The sequence below is a fragment of the Cyprinus carpio genome, chromosome B19 (genome assembly GCF_018340385.1).
Source record: "Cyprinus carpio isolate SPL01 chromosome B19, ASM1834038v1, whole genome shotgun sequence".
Taxonomy (NCBI): Eukaryota; Metazoa; Chordata; class Actinopteri; order Cypriniformes; family Cyprinidae; genus Cyprinus; species Cyprinus carpio.
Window position 1 is genome coordinate 11,131,928 of NC_056615.1, and position 24,217 is coordinate 11,156,144.

Here is a 24,217-nt window from a genome sequence, read left to right on the forward strand (position 1 = left end):
CTTTCTTTGCATGAACATTTGGGCAGCATTACGCAAATATTTCCACATCATGACGTAGACATGTGGGGGCATGTTTGAATGAGGCCTTTTAGCCTGGTCTGGATCAGCTTTTCTTTTAGATAGAATAAATTCTTTTGTGGGAGGCTTTAAGCTTTGTAACAGCACATTGCCTGCTATGTCGTTTGGGCTGCCTTGTTGAGAGCAGTGACACTGAGAACATTATATTTCACACACTTTAAGCTCTTTTATTTTCCAAATGTAATAGGATTAGTCCAACAAATCATTCAGTTTGTAATGTGTACTGAACCGAAAGCCTCGTACCGAATGGTTGAATACGAATACATGTATAGTTACACACCTAATGTATTACTTTATTAGGTACACCTATTCAATTTCTTGGTAACACAAATTGCTAAACATCCAATCACATGGCAGCAACTCAATGTATTTGGCATCTAGACGTAGTGAAGATGACTTGCTGAAGTTCAAACTGAGCATCAGAAAGGGGATTTAAGTGATTTTGAATGTGGAATGGTTGTCGGTGCCATATGGGCTGTTCTGAGTATTTCAAAAACTGCTGATCTACTGGGATTTTCACGCACAACCATCTCTAGGGTTTACAGAGAATGGTCCGAAAAAGAGAAAATATCCAGTGAGCGGCAGTTGTGTGGACAAAAATGCCTTGTTGATGTCAGAGGTCAGAGGAGAATGGACAGACTGGTTAGAGATGATAGAAAGGCAACAGTAACTCAAATAACCACCAGTTACAACCAAGGTATGCAGAATATCATCTCTGAACCCACAACAATTCGAACCCTGAAGCAGATGGGCTACAGCAGCAGAAGACCACACCGGGTAACACTCCTGTCAGCTAAGAACAGGAAACAGAGGCTACAATTCGCACAGGCTCACCAAAATTGGACAATAGAAGATTGGAAAAACGTTGCCTGGTCTGATGAGTCTCGATTTCTGCTGCGACACTCAGATAGTAGGGTCAGAATTTGGCATAAATAACATGAAAGCATGGATCCATCCTGCCATGTCTCAACGATTCAGGCTGCTGCTGGTTGTGTAATGGTGTGGGGGATATTTTCTTGACACACTTAGTACCAATTAAGCATCGTTTAAATGCCACAGCCTACCTGAGTATTGTTGCTGACCATGTCCATCCCTTTATGACTAGAGTGTACCCATCTCCTGGTGGCTACAATCACCAGGATAATGCACCATGTCACAAAGCTCAAATCATCTCAGACTGGTTTCTTAAACATGACAATGAGTTACTTTTACTCAAATGTCCTCCACAGTCACCAGATCCCAATCCAATAGAGCAGCTTTGGGAAGGGGATGGAATGGGATATTCGCATCATGGATGTGCAGCCGACAAATCTGCAGCAACTGTGTGATGCTATCATGTCAATATGGACCAAAATCTCTGAGGAATGTTTCCAACACCTTGTTGAATCTATGCCACAAAGAATTACGGCAGTTCTGAAGGCACTTGGTTCTAGCAAGGTGTACCTAATTAAGTGGCCAGTGAGTGTATATGTATATATATTATATATATATATATATATATATATATATATAAATATATACAAAATAACCAAACCAATCATACAAGATGAATCACAACCTAAACTATTATTTATTTGTTGTATTTATTTATTTATTGTAGTAAACTGAATACAACAGTACAAGACTTTAATGAGGGAATGAACTACAGTTCCATTATCCTGTAAATGACATAAATGAATGATATACACAATATAAAACAAATTTTCCCACAACATTCTCCTGCTGTTACAGTCATGTATATTCACATATATTAATTACTATTTGATGCACATTGTATGCAATACAATGAAACATATATGTACAGTCAATGTATAGAATAGCTTGGGTAGTATTCATATTGTTGTCAACAAATAGGAGACTGCATTGCATTCAAAATCTTTGGATATTGACATTTTGGCTTTAATAAAAAGAGGCAAGAATGAAACTGGTGTCCAATATTATTCCTATCCTTTCCAGCAACAAAACCTTTAAGTGACACAACTTCAGAAGTGGAAAGCAGGAAATTTCCGATTGCATGTGAAGGCAGCATTAGTCATTGTTTAATATTTATTAATAGTATAATAGTTTGTTGATTGCAAAGAAAATTTATATAGTGGCATATATAATTCAGAAGACCACACACACAGCCTGTGTCTCTGAATGCTTCTCATACTCTCTCCTCTCTGGCGCGTCTCACGGAGGAGCTGTTTAACGTTACACTTGCCGCACACACGCAGTCTGTCTCGTAATGCTCAGTTATACTCCGCTCCGCACCGCAAGTCTCCACGAGCGCATCTGGCAATATGGACGAGACTAGATACATGCACGCAACATGTGTCAACTCGAGCCTGGCTCCGCTTTTAAAAGAAGTGTAAATTCATTAGCTTTGCTAATTTCACTTGGATGAAAGGAAACATTCAGCACATTTTCCACTTGATCTTAAAATCCCAAATACTTTAAAATGAATAAATCGGCCTATGTAATAGGCCTACCTTAATAACTGACCAAAGTAACAGTTCTTTATTTACACAAAATAAAATAATCTTTCCTGTGAAATTTAGTAATTAAGTAAATCCTGTAAAAGTACTAATACCATTATAATATTTCCCTGCTAAAAAAAAAAACAGTAGAACCCCTCCCAAAACACAATAGAAAATTTAATGGATTTAAGGGTCATAATGGGAATTATATTGGCTTTAATGTAAACTATAATGGTGTCTACTGGTATTTAATGGATTCTATTTTTGAGATGTAATCTGGCCGATGGGAAACAATAGAACAACAGTAATTCCTCTCGAAATAATGCCCAATACACACTACAAAATTCCTTTTTGTAATTGTTTTAATGGAAACCATAAGAATTTCTGTTATGGTTATATTTTTTTATTTATTTATTTTTATTAATTTTTTTTCAGCAGGGTAACGATACCCATACTGTGCTGCACACTATTGACAATATTAAGCTGAAGTTTGACTCTGCAAAATTAAAATCGCAAATCAAATTGCAATCGCAATATCAGTAAAAAAAAAAACGCAATTAGATATTTTCCCCAAATCGCACAGCCCTAATTGTCATAAGCAGTTCTTTATGGGATTGACTCTTGAACTCTTTTGTGTATGGCAGTGACTCTGATTGGTTGCAGATCAGGATTTTGGATAATGTAGTTCTTCACCAGGAATTCACTTTTTTTTCCCAATGAAGTAAAATCATAATGACTTTAACAGGAGCATGTCTAGTTGCTTAACAGCATAATGGTAGGTCTGGTCTATGTTTTCCCAGTGGAGAAAATGAATGGCATTTTTATTTCCAGGACCTGACTGCTACACTTATGTGTTATAGGAGGAATGAACATGTGAACAGAAACATTATTTACCATTAATTAAAGATACATTGAGGTGGACAAACACAGCTGCATTTCGTTAATCTTTTCCATTTCCAGTCAGCTTACAAAGAGCAACGAAGCTAAGCTCATTGCAAGTCGATGGCAGCGTTCCTGTGAACAATGTTGTGCAGTGTTGTCAATATTTCATTCTGCAAGGCCACAGTCTCTGGAATTGGCTAGAAAACCTTAATGAGAATGAAATGCTGTCTATTGACTCAGGCAGCCGGAGTGTCAAGAGAGTCGGCTACACTAGACCTCACTCAGTTAGGCTGCGCTCTCAGAATGCAAAATGCTTTATTCTCTGCCCCATCATTCGTTTTTTGATGGGGTTTTTTTCGTCTCTGTTATGTCTCACACACTCATTCGCACCATAAGTACAGTGCCCCCTCAGGAAAACTCAGGTGAGATAATAATTAACAAGAGAGAAAAATAGATTAGAACAGTTAACAGATAAAGCTGCATGAAATGTTTAATTATTTATTTGTTACCGTGTCAATGTAGTTGTTATTTTTAAAGCAATGTCAATATTTAATACATTGCTTTTTACAAGTTTGGGATCAGTACACGTTTATTTGACCAAAAGTGACAATTAAGACATTTATAATGTTACAAAAAATTTCCTTTATTATCTTTACAGTTATTAAACTGTTAAGTAATAATTTCTCAGTATTATTTTGCAATATAATTATTATTATTTTTTAAATATTTTTGATAAATAAATGCAATGTTGGTGAACACACACACACACACACACACACAAAACATTTTAAAAAATCGTACCCACTCCAAACGTTTGAATGGCAGTGTATTTAAATAAAAATAATGTAATTGAAAAATGTTAATTCATATATTTCTTTAGAAAGATTACATCTTTAAATATTTTTAAAAACAATTTAAATATTAAAAATCAGTTTAATAGACTTATTAAGATTAAATGCTTAAATTGATAGGTTCATTCGTATTTTTTTTTTTTTTTCGTTTTTTTTTTTCATAGTATTGGTTGATTTATTATTATTTTGGTGCTTGATGATAGTGTAAGGTAAATAGTATTAACATGCACAGAAATAAAACATTCATTTACTGTTTGGAGATTTTGCCTGTTCAATTGAGGTCCAATTCCACCGCAAACAGCTGCCACGTACATATCGTCCCTCTCAAACTCCATTTGTCCTGTTCACCTCTAGAGTATCAAAGTCATCTGGTATTTTTCTAGAGTATGAATCCCTGGTCCCTTTTATTGGACTTATTAGGTAAGCACTGTGACCTTGCAGTCCCAGGGCTGTGGAGCTAAGGGTTGTGACAGGCAGTGGCTCTTCTGTGCAGTTTTAATTAACACTGGCACTGGGAGATTGATGGAAAGAAGACGCGGGTTGTCTGCATGGCTTTACCTCTGGCAGGGGGTGGCAATTAAAACTCTGTGGCGGCACAAGCAACAGGATGAAGGGACGATGTGGGAGGAGAGGAGAGAGCAGTATTAGGAGACCAACAGGATGTTACCTGCCTTAGACACTGGATACGTGTGTTTGTGAGCATGAAAGGCATGTATCACTATAGAAGAAGTATGTTGTCATGCTATAAAAATGTGGATCCTGTTGGAATAGCATATGTTTATTTTGCTCTAGATATGCATAAATGCATTTGGTGAGAATGTCGATATAAGAGTGAATTATGCACATTTACTTTTTACTGTAAAGAGACCTTGCATTTAAATAAGATGCTCTGGGTTGGATACCACCTGGAGATGCTGGGCCTCCTGCTGCTAAAGGATCTGTGTGGGAGTGAGAGAGGCTAATTTTGTGTGATAACTTCCTTTCTTATTCTCTCATGGTGGGGAAAGCGAGTGCTCACACTGATCATGTGCTCTACAGGAAGTGAAGGGAATCTAATGCATTAGATGTCATTACACAGAGTTCACAAATCAGCTGGCTAGAATTCAGAGAGAAAGGTGCAGTTCAGTCTATTTAAAGCTAAAGGTTTTTTGAATGTTGAAATTCTTTCCTGTTTTAAATTGCAGAGACGGCTGTAAGTACACCATGTGTGGGCTGAGTCTCCTGAAAGGTGCCACTAGGTGATTCTCATTTCTTAATTGTGCATCCTTGTTCTTGTCCCTGTGTCTTAGCTGTTCCATCTTAAGGAGCTGGGGAAGTGTGCAGGGATGAAGTGCAAGGAGGGAAAGACTGAAACAAGATGTATTTGTGATATTAGAGATGCACTGATATCCTGAAACATTAAGTTATAAAGTCGGCATGAATTGGAAATTTGTTGAGTGCAATTTATGGATCTTATTATGATTGATTTATCCTCTTTTTTTTCAGCTCATAATTTTTAATCAAAATGTTGACTTTCTAGTCAAATGGCATACTTCTCTCTGGTAATGTATTCTGGACTCTTCCCGTCATTTTCCAAGTCACCCTGGTCTTTTCTTACAATCGACCTCAGTATTTAGATCTGCCTCTATCCGATCAACAGCCCATGGATAGAACCAAGTCCCTGCCATGTATTTTTTTCAATAATCTATTTCACTGTACATCACAGAAGTAAATATCTGTACTAGATGCTTTCATTACATTGCAGCTTTAATCGAGTGAAGTTGCTCATACAGAAAGTATTGTGCCTTTTTCTTTTTTAAGGATGCACTGATATTGGTTTTTGACAAATACTAATAAGCTAAGCTAATAAATGGCTGATATTATGAATCTAAAAATCCTTTGTTTAAAAAGAGAATTAAAAAGACAACACTTAGTCATCAGAACATAATGTACAGAATGAAAGATCACTAGATATTCACTTTAAAATGTTCTATAAAACTCCTCTGCAAACTTGCTTTCTTCTCAGGCTTCACATCTCCGCAGAATTTAGAGAATTGATAAATCTCTCATGATGCTGGACTCCAATTGATTTCTGGGGTCATGGGCTGAAGGACAAAGAAGCGAGAAACAAGGAAGCATCAATTCGAATATTGAGAAACAGTCACTGGGAAGCTTTCAGAACACTGATAGCAAAACAAAATAGAATTAGTTTAACCAGTGTGGGACTGTCTTTTTTGTCTGGCTAATAGTTGAGGGGGGTAGGTTTTAAGAAAACCTGTCAAGAAACAGTCATTCTTTTGCCAAGAGGTCAAAATTTGGCTTGTAGGTGCAGAAACTAGATAATTTGGTGGCAATATTTTCTGATCCATCAGCTTCTTTTGAATATGAAGATTTTAAAACAAAATACAATGGCAGCCTCTCCCTTCTCTGGTTTCTTTAGTCCTCGTGGCTGTATTTGAGTGAATTATGCTCTGACTTTTCCCTTGTGAGGATGGAGCATTCAGCATGTAGGCTAGTCTTCACTAAACAAAGATTAGAGCAACCTCCAAGAGACCTCTTAATGCTCAGTGAGTCCCGTAGGTGCATTTGGATTTAGTGGCACTAGCATGATAAAATCCTTAATTGGCAGCACTAATCTGTGCATTTTGAACAACAAGCACTTCACTGAGCTGAGATGAGTGACCGGGTGACGTGGCATGACTCTTATTCTAGAGTTGGCCGTTGATGTGAAAGCAGGATTACACTCTGATAAAGGGTGTATATCTGCTAATATTCTGCTCAAGAACAAATTAGGTTTGTTAGATATTGAAGTCTTTGATCTCTCATTTGTTAGGGTTGATTTTTTTGTTTTAAAACGAGCACATTCAAATTCATAGTTCATTCACTTTGGATTATACAGTAGGCCTATAAAGAAATGCATTTAGAGGGGATTTTTCTCATTGTAGTCAAAAAATATGATTTTACAATTTATCAAAGATTTAAAACACAACACTTATTTAAAATACATAAATTACCAGTCACAAGTGGTTGGTATGATTTTGTAATATTTTTGAGCTCAAAAGTCTTTTGTGGACTGCTCTACACTCCTCTACTACATGAGCTTTCATGAGTGCAGTTGCCAGATATCAAAAGTTAAAATCCCCGAATTAGAGCTTCGCTGTCACAAGGATACATTTTCTTCCTGGTGTTTTGCTAATTTTAAGCAATCTGGCAACCATGCGCACGCGTTTGCTCCTCATTGCGGAAGTTTCCGATGATCTGAAAACGCAGACAAACAAGCTGGAGTTTAGCGATCTAATCTGTGTTCTGTCATGAGATCTCAACTATATTGTTTGTATAAACAATGTGCTTACTGGTGATAGTGCAATACCTAAAATGCCAAAGTAAATTTCTCAAATGACAACAATCATTAGGATTATAAATTTGAGCAAAAATAAATTTTATCAGTTCAACCATTATACAGAATGACGAAAATGTGACTAAGATTTGACTTAAATGTTACTAAAATGCTCATTTTCATTGACTTATTCTTAACGAAACATAAACAGGACAAGGTTGACTAAATATGATAACTAAAATGTTCATTTGAGTAGGACTAAGACTGAATAAAAAATGGGTGCCAAAATTAATACTGCTGTATGGTTAATTAATAATAATCTTATTGCTAAAATGTCAAGTTCTCATTGACTATAACTAGACTAAAATACGTTAGATTTTCTTTGACTGAAACTAGACTAAAATGTTGAGACACTTAGCCAACTAAAACTTGACTAAAACTAAACAGGACAAGGTTGACTAAATATGATTAAAACTAGCAAGAACATTTAACACGGGACTAAGACTTAAAATAAAAATAGCTGACAAAACTAACACTAGTGGAATCCTTAATATTTTTTTCAGAATTCCTTGAGGAACAAAGTAAAAAAAAAGAATCTATTTGAAATTTTTCTAACATTACAAATGCCTTCAATGCCACTTTTTCTCAATAAAAGGACGAATAAAAGGATTGTTTTTTTTCTTTAGACTTTTGAGCAAAAGTGGGATTCCTAATGTTAAATTGATTGACTTTTTGACATTCATTTCTGTGTCAAAAGTGGCACAATGTAGTATATCATAAAAGAAAAAAGGAAGATGAGAGTGAGAGTGAGAGTGAAGATTAATGATGATAAAATGTTAATTTTAAGGTCAACATCTCAAGTCGTTTTAATTGAATGTTCTAGCTTTGACATGTTCAACAGGCACGACATCACTGTTCTGAGATTGGCTTCTTCTTTCATGACTGTCAGTGAGGAAATGACTTTTTTGAGGCAGGTCTGAAAAGGCCAAAACCAGACCAATCTAGATAGTGTCTATCTGTGAGTTAATGCACACTTGCCTTCAAAGAGAATCACAGACTACTAATCTGTGTCATTATCAGGAATCATAATGTCTTATCTATTCAGCACTGCAATTAACCCTACGTGGATTAATATCAATAACTCTCCTAGAGGACACAAAATCATTATATTAGATTACTTCAATCCCTCGCAATCCCCTTTCATTTGCTTATGCCCATGTTAGAAGAAAAAATAGATGTTCTGCTCACCCTCCTTCCTCTTGAAACGCAGAGCAGGTGGTGTGATTATGTCAGCTGTGATGTCTGCTGTCAGCTATAGCTATAGTGCACACATTTCCCATATCATATAACAGTGTAAATAAATCCTAACCAAATCTGTCTGTTCCCTTGTCTAAATATTCACAGGTCTTAATGTTTCTAACAGGGTTTAATGGAATTCATCGAAATGTTAGACTGTTGTTATTCGCGAGTTCTCTGGCTGTCAGGGAGTGTACACACCAGCGCGCCATTGTGAGATCAGGGAAAGAATTAAGGGCCATTTTTCTTCTCTGCATGACAAATTTAACTCGCTTGTATCCATAAGGGGGTTCAACCACGGTAAATTGTGAAAATGTGTCAAATGATGTTCACTTCAATGTGAAATGAATGCCTGGATTAATCCCTTTGTACAAACACATTATTATTTAAATATCAAAATATCTTCCTTTATGTTTCACAGAAGAAACAAAGTCATAAAGGTTTGGTATGAGTGGGAATAAATGATGACTGAATTTTCAGGATTTTTGGGGTGGACTATTCCTTTAAGCATCGGCAAGTGTTTATTTGTGACATTAAGCAATTGCAAACAAAAGATCGAGGCAAAATTGTTACTTATGAGGGTCCATGATGATTAGGGTTTTGCCTGCAGTAACTGATTACATGTAATCTGGATTACATAATCAGATTCCAAAAATTAAGCATTTGTTATTAGATTAAGTTACATTTTAAAATATTCGAAATCAGACTACAATTGCTTTTTTATTGATTACGTGATTACATATTATTTACACAATAGCAATAAATTATTCATAATTTATTGATTCTCCTTAATTCCTCTTTTTTATCTTTTAAATGTTTCTTTCTAAAATAGCCTACCATATATACATTCAGAAACATTCACATTTTTTGAATGTGCACTTTTTTGGAGTGAGAGACTGAAGGTGATTTTCGTTTGGACTGTTGGACAAATGACAATAAAGTATTCTTCCATACGATATTCATATTTTTCCAGTTCTTGAACATTCAAACAAAGACCAGTCACAAGTCAGGTGGATATAATAACACACAAAATTGAGAGGCCACACATCATTTGACCTCTGGATTTGGAACAAATGGAATATATTTTCTTGCTCTTTGTGTTTTTATATCAATATGGTAGAACATTATCCTATTTAAATCAATATGATAAACAAGTTAGGTCAAAAGTAATCTAAAATTTGTCAGATTATATTACTTAAAATGTATAATGTAATGGATTACGTTATTAACTAACTACAATTTTTGTCATATCATTTGGAATACAATTTGTAAGTAATCTACACAGATCTGGCTGCCTACAGTATATAGAGAGAAGACATTAAGGCAGCTCATATGTATTATATCCAATTTACATGAAGCGATATATACTATATAGCAAATCTCAAATGTCTGTGACCAGTGGTGGACACAAATCAAGTACTTGAGTAAAAGTACAGATACATATAATAAAATATTACTCCAGTAAAAGTAAAAGTACTCCTTTTTCAATTTTACAAAAGTACTTGATTTTTTATGTACTTAAGTAAAAAAGTACTGATAGATAGATTTATTTTGCAATTTTATATAGGCTACTTAATAAAATTTTATATTAGCACATATTTTTTATAATCCTACTGCTCAAAATACCTGGGATTTTACCAAATAACCACTATATAGAGTCAAGATATATTTTTGTTGTTGATATGGACTACGTTGACTAGAGTGATGCAGTTATGTGAAACTTACACTGTGATGTACCTGAGAGATGATTTTCACCAGGAAGAAAAAAGTGTTTTAAAGTTTGTTGTTTTGTAGAACATAACAGTTATATATGACATGCGAATAAGGCCTGAAGTTAGGAAGAACATTTTAAGGAAAATATAATTATATTTTCATAATGATTTTTTCTTCTCAAACCTTGTCTGTGGTGTAAAAACACCCATGGCCAAATGCTCCCAGAGGGCATCGCTTCCCACTTTGATAATTACTGTAGTTAGTGAAAATCGTGACATTTGTCAAGTATGGTAACCCATACTCGAAATTGGTGCTCTGCATTTAACCCATCCAAGTGCACACACACAGCAGTGAGAAGTGAACACACCGTGAACACACACACCCGGAGCAGTGGGCAGCTATATCCAGCGCCCGGGGAGCAACAGGGGGTTCAGTGCCTTGCTCAAGGGCACTTCAGCCGTGGGTATTGAGGGTGGAAGAGAGCGCTGTTCATTCACTCCCTCCCACCTACAACTCCTACCAGCACCGAGACTCGAACCTGCGACCTTCTGGTTACAAGTCCAATTCTCTAACCATTAGGCCACAGCTGCCCCGTTACCATGTTCTAAACATCACATCCTTTCTTTTTCCCCTAAATGTAATCTATCTAGGTGGTTAAATAAAAATATTTGGACTTTATATCTAAAAATTACCTCAAATTAGCACCAGCAAGCTTGTTAGCTAGACAGTTAGCATCAGCCAACAATATTTACTTATTTTCAGCATGGTTATGAATAAACAATCATATCCGTCTACTCGGCTAGTTAATCCAAACAATATGAAAATGTATACTGTTGATAAACAATATAAAAACAGACGTCACATAGGGCTATGTCCAACTATATGATAGAAGTATATCCAACTATATGTGCATACGTGCATACTATATAATCACCAAGGGTGATATATTCTGTGTACCATTTCTCAACTGCTTGATTTTCACCCAGCTCTAATCTGCTAATGCAACTAGAAAGCATGAAGATACAGAATTAAGATATTATAAACTCTAACATCATGATTTTCTGTAAAGCTGCTTTGAAACAATGTGTACAATGTGCAAATATACAAATAAATTTGACTTGACTAGGTTTTGGGATGGTGCCTGAATCTCCTCCTTGTATCAGAAAGTCGACCTAACAAGCTGTATTCAGACCATGTTTCCCTTAGCACTGTTTATGATTACGTCACCACTTCATTCACCAGAGGGGCCACAAATGAGACGAGAAGAGAGGTCAGGGGTCACGGCCACTGCACACTCCAGAGCAAAAGTCAGTTCCTTTTCACCAACATTTCTATTCACAGGAAAAGTAATTTAGTTGATCCAATCCCGAGCAAAGGAACGTCCTATTCCGAGTTCATTTCCAGGAAAAACCCTGATGTAGACCAGAGCTGAATAGAACTTGTCACATTTTTATATTGAGGCTCTTCCTTGTACTCTGGAGATGCAGTTTACTCTGTTAGTACTATATGTAAATTGCTGCTTAAATCACCTGCAAGTTCAACAAGCCATCCATATAAATTTTCACAAAAACATCAACATCCAGCTTTTGAAAGATTACATTTCCATTCACTATTCAGTTGAGATTTTTTTGCCTTGCAATAAAAATTTCATCGAATTGAATGTGCAGCCACGTAGCCGACAGACATTTTATGACTGTAAGCAAAGAGTGTGCTCCTTTAACAAGTATAAGATGGCTTTTGCTATTTGAACTCAAAGCATTTCCATATGTTTATCTCTGAGAGACTAACAACCCTCAGGATGTATTATAACCGGAGGAACATTTGTTAATCTACTGACGGGAGCACTGGCATAAAAATCATACCATGATGTTCCAGGCTTGTTTTTCGCTCCAGCTGAGGCTTAAAATGCTCTGCTTGGTGTTTGACAACATTAAAGAGGGCATGTTTTGAGCAAAAAAGTCTTCAAAAGTGTGAAACCTCTTTTAAACGGTCCATTTTTCAAAGCCTGAAAAGATATAAACATGCTTAGCATGCAATATTTGAACAGTACATAGAAGCATTTTTAAAAAATCTTAATAACATTTATTTTTCTTTAGGCAGAGGAGAACTAGATGAAGCAGGACTCAACAATTAAGCATTCAGTTCCTTCAGTTCCTACGGTCCAGTGATTTGCTGATCATGTAGATGATTTTATGCTTGCAAACATAAACATTTGGTTTTCTGTGATGTTTTAAACGTTGTTTTGCACATCACCAAGGTAAAAGTTTTGGGCAAAATTGGTACAGTACAATGTTTTAGATGTTCAATAAAAATGGTTCTTATTAATACTGCTAAAATATTGCAAATATGTTTCTAAAAATACAAATAAAATGCACAGCATTATTATTTAATAATATTTAATATCATATTTTTACTGGCCCAAATTCTTATTGTTGACCACTATGGAGAACAAATACACATTATAATGTTCCATAATGCATCTTAATACACACATACATATTCCGGCTAATATGCTGAGGTTGACCATCAGTGGAACGTTCATGGCTCCAGTCAACATAGGCACTCACCAAAGGTGTGAGAGCTGTCTTTTTATAGAGATGTGTTAGTATGTTGAATAGCTTTAGACTCCTGAAATCCTGGCATACTGGCTATTAGCAGCCACTTGCCTTCGATCCAGCATGCTGCTCAAATAGCAAGTTGAAGATGACTGCAATCTCAGTCCAATTACACCATAGTGCTGTATTAAACTTAATAAGACATGATTTTAATATGACTTTATAGCATCCTGCAATGTTGCACACCTTAGTCTATGGTTATTTTATTTATTTAAGAGATTTTGGTCTAACCAAAATGGCCACTGAATTGATTTATCTTAAAAGGACTTTTGCTAATTGTACTTTCTTCTTTTACAGCTTTCTTTTGCGGCCACAACTCCTGTCCTGGCAGACAGGAAAAAGTATCCAAATTTCTTCAGGACCGTCCCATCAGACAATGCTGTGAACCCTGCTGTGGTGAAGTTTCTCAACTATTACAACTGGAGCAGAGTGGGAACTCTGACCCAGGATGTCCAGCGCTTTTCTGAGGTATGTTGAGAAAAATAACTTGCCCTGTTTCTGAATGTATTTCGAATCATGATATTGTTATTCAGTCCTTAAACTAATGTTAAGATAATGTTTTAGAGAGTAGATATGTTTTCGGTCCTTATTTATTTGAAGGAATATTGAAACTTTTGGAGTGACTAAACAAAAAATTTAATTTAGTGAATATAGCTCAATGGGAATGAATGGGGCCAATCCGTAAACATTCAAATAATCAAGCACCATTATATAGCACAAATACTGTTCATAAAGCTTTACTTCTATTGAACCTGGAATATTCCTTTAAAGGGGTCATGAACTGAGAAACCTAATCCATTATGAAATCTGGTTGCAGCACACATAAAGAGCATCTTTGCAGATTATCTTCCTTCAAATCGTAAACATGCACACACTACAAGATTTGAAAATCGTAGTGCATCACACACTACAAGATATTATTAAGATTATTATGCCAGAAGGAGTGCTTCACTTGATCTCATGGAGCAGATTATCATTGATATATTTCAGTGATGTTTACATTTGTTAGCTAGCATGCTAGCAGCTTTCTGGACTCACCCAGTAAGTTCACTCCAGCGCTTCTTTTTTTTCCTTGTCGTGTTACTACAAAACGTCAAGAAGCAGTTTCCTCTGTTTCCACTACCAAACAGAGCCATAGCACCTGTTTTTTGGTCGCGCATTGTTTATTGTGAAAGTACTGACGTGATCATATAACTGTCATCATCCCGATTTAAATCCTAAATATCAAACATGTTTGATTTGATTGGTGTGGCCCCGATTTGTATGCGAGCAGATCGGGAGGTGAAAGATTCAATTTGTGAACGGCTCACTAGAACTGTAGTCAAGTCCAGCTTTGTCGAGTCCAAGACCAGGACTAGTTGAGACCGAGTCAAGACCAAGTCCAAAGAGGTTTGGGTCCAAGTCAAGTCCATGTCCAAAAGTTTCGAGTCCAAGTCAAGACCGCGTCCAAATGAGAGAAAAAAAAGGATCGTCTTCAAGACCACATACTTAACTACTGATAATGTATGTGATGCGAGAGACAGCATATCTCCTATTCTAAGAAAATAATTTTACATTATTATTTGTGATGATCAAAAAGCATGTGCAAAGTAACAACTCTGTAGGACAGGGCTCTCCAAACTACATCCTGGAAGGCCAATGCCCTGCAGAGTTCAGCTCCAACTGGCCTTAACACTATCTGGATGTTTCTAGTGTGTCTAGTAAGAGTTTGATTAGCTGGTTCAAGTGTGTTTAATTAGGGTTGGAGCTAAACTCTGCACTGGCCCTCTTGGACTGAGTTTGGAGCTGTAGGATAAAATTATTTTTATATACTTTACATTTAATTTACTTTATAATGCTGCTGTTTGCTGACATCATGTCTGTGGTCAACAATTAAAATGACTGATGCCTTGGCACATCATCACACTAACGCAAAGCTTGGGATATGACACATGCGCGCAGTTAAAGCTAGAAGGGATATGTTTGGCGCTACTGGGCATGCGCACATAAATACAGCCTAATTTGTCACACTGTACAACATTAATTAGTATTTCATTATTGTAAAGGATAAGTTTAAGGCTATGTAGGTGTAGATGTTAATAAAACACAATCTAACAGATAGAAAATTAAATGAGAAACATCTAAACTTTTCAGAACACAGCAAGTGCACCGCTAGTCATGTGACAAGAATTTATTAGTAGAGCTACTGCAAGGGATTTTTAGTGCTGGAAATCCATTTATCCTTTGCTGAAACTTCTGCGTCTTCATGGAGACAGGTCATGGTTGCTTAGCAACGGTAAACGCCACTGGAGCGCAAGCATAGAGCGCAGTCTACAGAGTGCTCTTTAAAAAAGAAGAAAAAAACCAATACACCTAGCATTTTCCACACGTTTTCAGGTGCCATATGCAAATGTGGTTTTGTTTTGAAGGCGAAAAAAAGCATATTGCTGGACTCGGTCGAGACAAACGAGAACATTTGGCGAGTCCAATGACCAAGTCCGAGACAAGTCAGAGTCGATAGAAAAATGTCTTGATGTCTCGAGTACTACAGCCCTACGGCTCACATTATCAGGTAATCCGCGCTGAACATCGGGACCAATCAATCAGGGCTAAATCGGGCTAAAAATCCTGTAGTGTGAGCCTGGCTTAAGAGGTCATTGTACTATAAAAACATCCTTTAAGTTTCAGAACTCAAAACTTTGTCGTTAGCCAAAACCAGCTTATATTGAAGGCAGTCTGCAATAACTCAAGCTTTTGGAATGTTCTGCTATATGATGTAACAGTGTAGATAAGCACCGCCTCCGCAGAAGAAGATCCACATCACTGCCTGCTTAGCGCCCCAACACACACTCACCAATTCATACAAAGGCTGCGTCTCAGTGTGCCTACTTATTCTACGCCCTTAAAGTGTGTACTCTTTTGGTGAAGAAAAAGTACACACTTTTGAGTGTGTAGTAGAAGAGTAGGCAAGCTTTGGGATGTACATCACACAATTACGTCTTTAAAGGACCGCTCTGTCGCACCTGTTACACACACCCAGTCACTGTAAACTGGCCTGTCAATCATCTAGTCACAGTTAACATCTTTCCACATTTTATTTAATTTAACTTCCTACCATACTGGAGAGAAAAGAAGTAGCTCGTTGATCTGCCAGTCGCGGGTCTTTCATGCAGACAACTCTGCTCATATTTTCTGCATGATGCATTTAAAAGTTAACGACCAAATGGATGTTTATAAAATTTCACATTGCTGTTACAGATGAAATATAACACGGATAACACTAAATATTTTTTTAACAGGTTAAATGTTGATAGTAACTCAAACCACTTTTTGTAAACCTATTTACCTAAACGTAAATCGCGCGCATCTGCCATTTTTGTAGTTTTTCTAATGCATTTTATTTGTGTTTGTAGTTCTGGACCAAATCCTTCGCCAAAGTGCAATGGATTGTGGGCAATTTTAGCCATTAGAGTGTGCATGGATCCACACTTCATAAATCGACCAGAAATATGCCGCGTTTCCACCGAAATTACCCGGAACGATTGTACCAGGAACTTTTTTCCCCAGGAACTATTTTCGCCCCAGACCTGTTTCTGTGTTTCCACCGCGATCTAAAGTACCGGGAAGATTAGGCAAATAGTCTGGTGACATAGGTCTGTGCGCGTTTCTCAATACAAAGTACGCAAATTTTGGACTTGCATCCTCGGTAGTTCAGACTTTGCGCATTCGACTCGGGAGTGTGATGACCGGGACGACGCAAATCCGGTAATTCTGCAAACAGCAGCGTACTTGATAACATCAGTCAGCTCGCCTTGGCTGCTGCAATTTTCCTCACTGTATATTTACAATAAAATGAAATAGGATATAAAATACCACTGCCTCCTTTCGTTTTTTCATTTAAAAATAATAATAGCAGCAGAAATCTACTTAGTTCAGGGAAATGTGTATATATACATCCATTACAATGAAACGACATATTATATCAATTGCTCCTTTTTATTTTCATTATAACATATAGATAAATTGAATACAGGCCGAAGATTACCTGTTAGATTTACCCAAAACGAATTATGTTTTATGTTTAACCACTAAGGAGACCAGCGGCATCAGAGCCAGCGGCACATTTCAGAAGGACTAGTCGAGTTGAGATTGCTCTAGGCGGATACATAAGCACTGAGCTCCCGCTGATCGCATGGAGCTGACAGTCTCCGAAATCGGCGAAAACCATTTTTAAATAGGCACTGTCTTTATAAATAAACCGCAGATTTGAGTTTTAAACAACTACATTCTTGCCTGAAATACTTTTAAAATTACATTTCATGACACGATAACAGTTATATTTTGAAAATGATCTGAATAAATGGTGGTTGAAATCACAATGCTGCGTGAACTCAAACAATCAGCATGCTTAGCGCCCAAGTCCCGCCCCCAAAAGTTCCGGAACTTTGAAAAAGTACTACCTTGCCAGCAGGGACTTTCTAAGGGGCATTTTTTTACCCTGAACTTTATTTAGTTCCTGGTTCCTGCGGTGGAAACACACCAAGTACCAGCCCAAAGTCCCTAGTTCCTGGGTAAAGTTCCAGCGGTGGAAACGTGGCTATAGTAGACCATCCGGGGACATTTGGCATACTCTTTTCAACATACTATGCTTTGGGACACACTTATTCTAATCTCACGTACTATTTAGGATGGATAGTATGAACATTGAGATGCAGGGATAGTGTTTACGAGAGAGGGGAATGCGCAGGTCTACACAGAAACCAAATTATAAAAATGGCTCCAAAGACAACCAAATGCTGTACAGTGCTAAGTTGTGGAAAAATAGTGTTTGAATTGAAATCTGATTGAACGGAAAATAGGAAATAGAAAATATGATATTACTTCTTAATTATGATGGTTTTTTTATGTAAAAATCTTGATAACTTTATAAGTGGTCCTCAGAGAACAGTACAAAATAAAACATAACCAGCTTCACCTGTTTTCCACTTTTTGGAAGAGTACTTCTCAGAAATTGTTTTCTGTTTGAGTGTGGGTGTATCATTTTCCTTCTGTTTGTATTTCATATGAATAGACACAGTAAGATTCCCCTGTGGAATTCCTTTTCGATCTCATTTTAGTGACTGAGATAAAGATAGATTGAATTGATTGGATGAGACATTTATATATAACACGATCAGGAATTGTGTCGTGTGTGTTTGTGTTGATTGTAAGCTTGTGGAAATTCCTTCCTCCAGTGGGACACGTAGTTGAAAGCCTCCGGGGGTAGAGAGATATTAGCGTCTCTTTCTCACACAAGTGCTCCATAGTAACCGTTTGCTGTCAGAGTTCAAAGTATTCCTCAGGTGATAGATCTAAAACCTGGATCATCATTACAGATCCACCTAGCCATGGATCAGTGGGACTGCTAGTGCTAGCAAATCCTGCTGCTTTGAGATCTATAACACTGACACTGCAGTTTTGTTTCTGATAGAAAGTGGGCTACAGTGGGCTATGTTTCAAGCTGAAATTAATTGTTCTTACTAGGTCAAAAGATTAATTGAATTTTGTTGTCAGTTCACACCAAGATATTAGATAAGCTAATCTTGCTGTGATGCTATCTTACAAAAAACATACTTATCTTAAAAAAAAAAAAAAAAAAAACAATCAGTTTGTATGTCAAAGCTGACATGCTGTGGTTGTGAAATGGAAAATAGCAGGTGGATTATGGAAAGAGGATGTTCAAGATGAAGGCTGACTTTGATTTTTACTTATTTTTTAAATATTTAGGCCTACATACCTAATAAAAATTACTGACTGAATTCTGTATGTTCTTCAATAAAAAAATTGTTGATTTTTAGTTATTAATTATTTAAAAAATTATTAATAGTTTGTGTTTTTAACATTTTAAATTGAGTTAGATTATTGTAATGAATATATTTTTAATTTTAAAGCGATAGTTCACCCAAAAATTCAAATTACCCCATGATTTACTCACCCTCAAGCCATCCTAGGTGTATATGACTTTCTTCTTTCAGACAAATACAATCAGAGTTCTATTAAAAAATGTCATGAATCTTATAAAATTTATAATGGCAGTGAACCCAAAAAGTGCATCCATCCATCAAAAAATTACTCCACACGGCTCCAGGGGGTTATAAAGGCCTTCTGAAGCGAAGCAATGCATTTGTGTAGATTACGTCTACGTCATCCACTAAAACACCACTCTATTGTGAAAGCATGTATGTCAGTTAGTGGAAGCTAGAGATTACGGTTTATAAAGTTTTAAAATATGGATATTTTTCTTACACAAACACATCAGTTCACTACAGAAGGCCTTTATTAACCCCTGGAGCCATGTGGAGTAATTTTATGATGGATGGATGCTATTTTTATTTTGCTAAAAATTCTCAACCACCATTCACTTTCATTATAAGGCTTGGAAGAGCAAGGATAATTGTATTCGTCTAAAAGAAGAAAGTCATATACACTAAGATGGCTTGAGAGTGAGTAAATCATGGGGTAATTTAAATTTTTGGGTGAACTATTCCTTTAAAGTCATCCTGCAGCCCCCTTGGAAATTTGCTGAGATTAAATCAGATCCTGAACAGCATTATGGTTCTGTGTGATATTATTTACACTTTTATTTACTAAAATACTGAAATACACTAAGAGTGACAGGCAATATGTATTTATACATGCTGTACATAAATTGCATTGTCACATTTTTATTTAATGTTAGGGGAAGCCAGCTTTCCCACGCATTCTTAAAACAATTACTGTTTCTGTGCTACCTTCTAAGAGAATTTGTTATTATTAATCTCTTCCTTTTGTCAGCACATTGGGGTGAAGTTTAAAAGATACATATTTATGTTTTTCAAAACGTTAATATATATTTAAATCTATATGAAGCATGTTAGTTTGAGGCAACCCAGGGTTGAAATAAGTGCCTCTAAATACATTTCTGCAACACCATTATTTACGTTCCTTACCGTATGTTTCGCAGCAGTTTCAAAGTGAAACTTCCAGTGAGTGGTGCTAAATTGCAGGTTCATTAGGTGACCCTGGCAGGTTTTTGTTATGTTGATATAGGCATGTATTGCTGTGTTTGTTTTACGTTGCTTCAGTTACCTATTGCAGTGGTTCATAATTCAAATATCCAAGGAGTGTCACTAAAAGTAAATGCTCTTTAAAAAATTGTGTTTGAAATATCCCCTACACACCCAACCCATCCCTAAACCTACCTGATCGTGTTAACAAATGCAAATGCATATATGTTAACTTCCTCATGTGGATTTGAGCTGTTTTGTTGAACCGTAATTTCATGGGGTTTGTACCAGAGCTCTTCATTACTCAAGTGCAACGCTGTATCAAGTGAGCTACCTAGCAAACCTACTGAATTTGAAAACTCGTGCATATGAAGCTATATATGTGACGACACATTCAAAAGTATCAGTTTTCAAATCTCACAGCCTATTAAAATGGTTTTGAATTCATAACACAATATTCAAGTAATTATGTGAAAATTAGGCTTTATTAATTGAAACTGTGGACCTGCAAATCATATTTCGTGTGAAAAGGAATAAAAGTTGTCAGAGTTTTACTGCCTTTAGTGTTCATTTCAACTGGAAACTGCGGGGATTCATATGTATAGGTAGATTTTTTCAGTTATGCAGAAATTTATTTAGAGGCACATATTTTCAGTGAGCCTGTGTTGGTTTGAGGATAGACGAAAAGTTAGTTGAAATGTCATAATCTTTATTTAAAAAAAAAAAAAAGAAATATAATGGCTAATTTGTATTTGCTAATTTGTAATGGAACATTTTAATGATCATACGATTAATTTAAAAAGTAAATATTTTTATTTTGGAAATAAATGGCTGGTAAAGTTGTGCTGTATGTCTAAAGATTCAGTGTATAAGTAAATAAAATAATAAAATAAAATAAATTATAATTAAATAAATAAATAAGCAAGCAAGCATTTGCACAGACACTCTGTATCTGAATGGCTGAAGAGAGTTGTGCTTTTGCCTTTTGGGAGGTAAGGAGCTCCAGTGAGAGTTACGGCAGGTGTAAATCCCTTTATCTTTGCCTCTGGATGTAGTTGCTGAACAGACACAGAGGAAGAGCCTGATCCCGTCATCAGCCTGCCTGAGGATGGCACTGGAAGCCTGATTAGCATGCTGGTGTCGCGCTCTCTCTCACCCTCAGCGGTGCCGTACCGCAGTAGAGCTGCCCGCGCTGTGTGATCTGACATTTCAGGAGGAGGTGCATCTGTTGTGTCACACAAATTAGGAGGCGCGGATCTAGAACCTCACTTGCTGGCCTTTTTTTGGAGACTTGGGTTGGCTAGTGGTTGCTGGTTTCACTGCGAATTAATAATATTTTTCTCAAAAGTGCCTCAGTCTAATTGCATATATGGAAACCTTTCCTTTAATATTTAAAATAAACAAAGAGGTTTTCATATATGTGTGTGTGTGTGCATGAATGCTCTGGATTTCTATCTCAGCCTTCATTCTGCTTGTTCCAGTGAAGTAATTTAGCACCTGTCCTGTCTGCTGCTTGATATCTGACACATTGCAGGAGGCTGTCGGGTGTTTTGCCTGAGTCCCTATCATCTAACAATAAGTGGATTAAGGGCTGTTCACACTCCAGCATGAATCACACTCCAGTATGCTGTTTTACAGATTAAGACCCAATCCCCTTTTTATGTGGTAAAAGATAAGATGACTTGGGCCCCGATGAGGAATTAAACCCATTTGTCAGGCCTCGCACTTTGAGTATGATTGTGTGTGTTTGTGTGTTTGTATGTATCTACACATAAATTGCTGTGCATCTACAGTTGGTGTCTGTGAGGTGTCAAGGCTCTCGCAGTCCAGCTCTCATATCTATATACTCACTGTTACTCTATGTACGTTGACATAAGGTTGGGTTTGAGTTATTTATCAGAATAAATCATGAGTAAATAGATTTACAGCTTTTTAATGTCCTACATAGAGGTGCACTGAATGTTATTTGAATGTGTGTCCTGTTTATATTTGTTTAAGTTAATATTAAAGTCATATCTATCTATCTATCTATCTATCTATCTATCTATCTATCTATCTATCTATCTATCTATCTATCTATCTATCTATCTCCAGGGCTCTAGAGTCTGACCAACTTGGTCGCACATGCGACCTAATTTCTCATAGGTGTGACTAAAAAAAATCAGAGGTCGCACCGGTGTGAAAAAGTGTCCACGACTCTGAAAGTCTCCCTGTGGTTCAACAACAGACACTAGAGCTCTGCATTTCAGCCCGAGCCTGACAGACCCCGACTTTTTTACGCCCCTCGAGCCGGCCTTCGGGATAATTTTCACATCATAGTTCAGACGCGGGCCGGGCCTCCCGCTTATTTTAGACTTCTCCTTAGTTTTATATTTTAGACATCCATCAATTAGTGATGAAAAAAAAATTGGTGGAAACAACACGAGACCGTGTTACCGTGACTGTCAAGAGCGGCTCGACGGTGTTTATTGTCCCGCCAGCAGCAGCGCAGCTGAACAGTTCTCCGTTCAAAAACACGCAATAGGCTCAAGCTTGCCGCAAAGCACCGGCAAAAGTAATTACCATAAATGTGTCTGGGGAAATATTAAGGAGATATTTGAATTATTTACTAATAAACAAGTGTTTTCTGAGTCTGTGTCGCAAGGATGAAGTTGCTGATCCTGACTCGCCATCTCCTCATTAGACGCGCCTTTAGAGAGAACTGCATCTTTACGGATTATGATTATAATGAAAGAGTTTTTGTTTTCAATTTGTTTTATTTCATTAAGTAATCATTTAAAGCTTTCTATAGATATATTTTTTCATGTCTGTGAGGCATGTTTTTACTGAGTTACGGTTAATTTTTGCACTCCTGTTAAAGACGAGACGCAGAAAGCGCATTGTGTTTGTTTTCTTAATTTCATAAAAGCACAACCTTTTGTTGATATTGTGAGTGCACACAAATAAAAGACCCTTTGCAGTTACTAATGATGTATTACTCTTACCTTCATGTGCAAAAATGACGACGTATCTACTGATAAAAAATGCAAGTGATCAATGCTGGCGTCTCCATGTCCTGAAGCGTCTCCGCACAAACTATTGGATATAGCACACATTTATCTGGGTTTAACGTTTAAACATTGTTATATGCTTGAACTGTTTTATATCTATAGATTTTATTTAAGGCGAGTCGTGATGATTTGAGAAGGCTAAATTGATCAAACATAGGCTGACTGTCTAACGCTGGCCTATTGGTCATTACTTAAAAAAAAACTAAAATTTATATTTAACAAACAAAAAAATAGCTCCAAACGTTTTTCTAAATTAATTTAATAAAAAAATGAAATATAATCACTTTGCTATTACATACAAAACTGAGCTATTTTAATAGCTGAGACAGTATTATAAGCTGTTTAGGGACTGTTTAGCTGTTCAAATCAGATACTAGAGCATCCCTTCATTCAGACACAGTGATGATCTGATAAGAAGTGTAGAGGGACCAAGTCTGGAAGATTTTGATGAGAGAGAGTCTGGCCAGCTGGTTTAGACAAGGCCGAAGATCAAGAAGGCCAAACTATAGGAGTTGGCAATCTGAGGGGCATGTGACTGCAATCGAGGATAGTCCGTAAGTCATTAAGCCATGAGATGTTCAGTTTGAAGTCCTTAAAACACTTAATTTAGATTTTCTTTTTATTTCATTTATCTTGAGATGTTTTAAGTTTAAATTTCAGCTCAGTGAAGCACTTTAAGCACCAACACTTTTTCAGTAAGGTTACCTTTCTTGTAGAATTGTGCTTCAAATAAAGAACTTTATGTTGACCAGATTGTTAGTTAATCATTTACAAGTCAATATTGCCTATATGGACAGAGATTTAAAAAAAAAAAGTGTAACTTGTAAAACTGCGGTGTTAAATGCTATGCGGTCAAAAATTTGGGTGCACCTAAGAAAAAAATTTCGGCGCACCAGTGCAACCAGTGCAAAAAGTTAGTCTAGAGCCCTGATCTATGTATCTATATATTTATG

General features: G+C 36.6%; 1 protein-coding gene across 1 annotated transcript in view; it reads left to right on the forward strand.

Moving 5' to 3' along the window:
• Window positions 1–24,217, forward strand: part of LOC109077127 (gamma-aminobutyric acid (GABA) B receptor, 2) — a 198,575-nt gene that overhangs the window by 105,101 nt on the left and 69,257 nt on the right. The window contains exon 3 of the mRNA XM_042745768.1: window positions 13,508–13,678. Coding sequence (XP_042601702.1) covers window positions 13,508–13,678 — 171 coding nt within the window. The remainder of the gene's footprint in view (window positions 1–13,507; window positions 13,679–24,217) is intronic.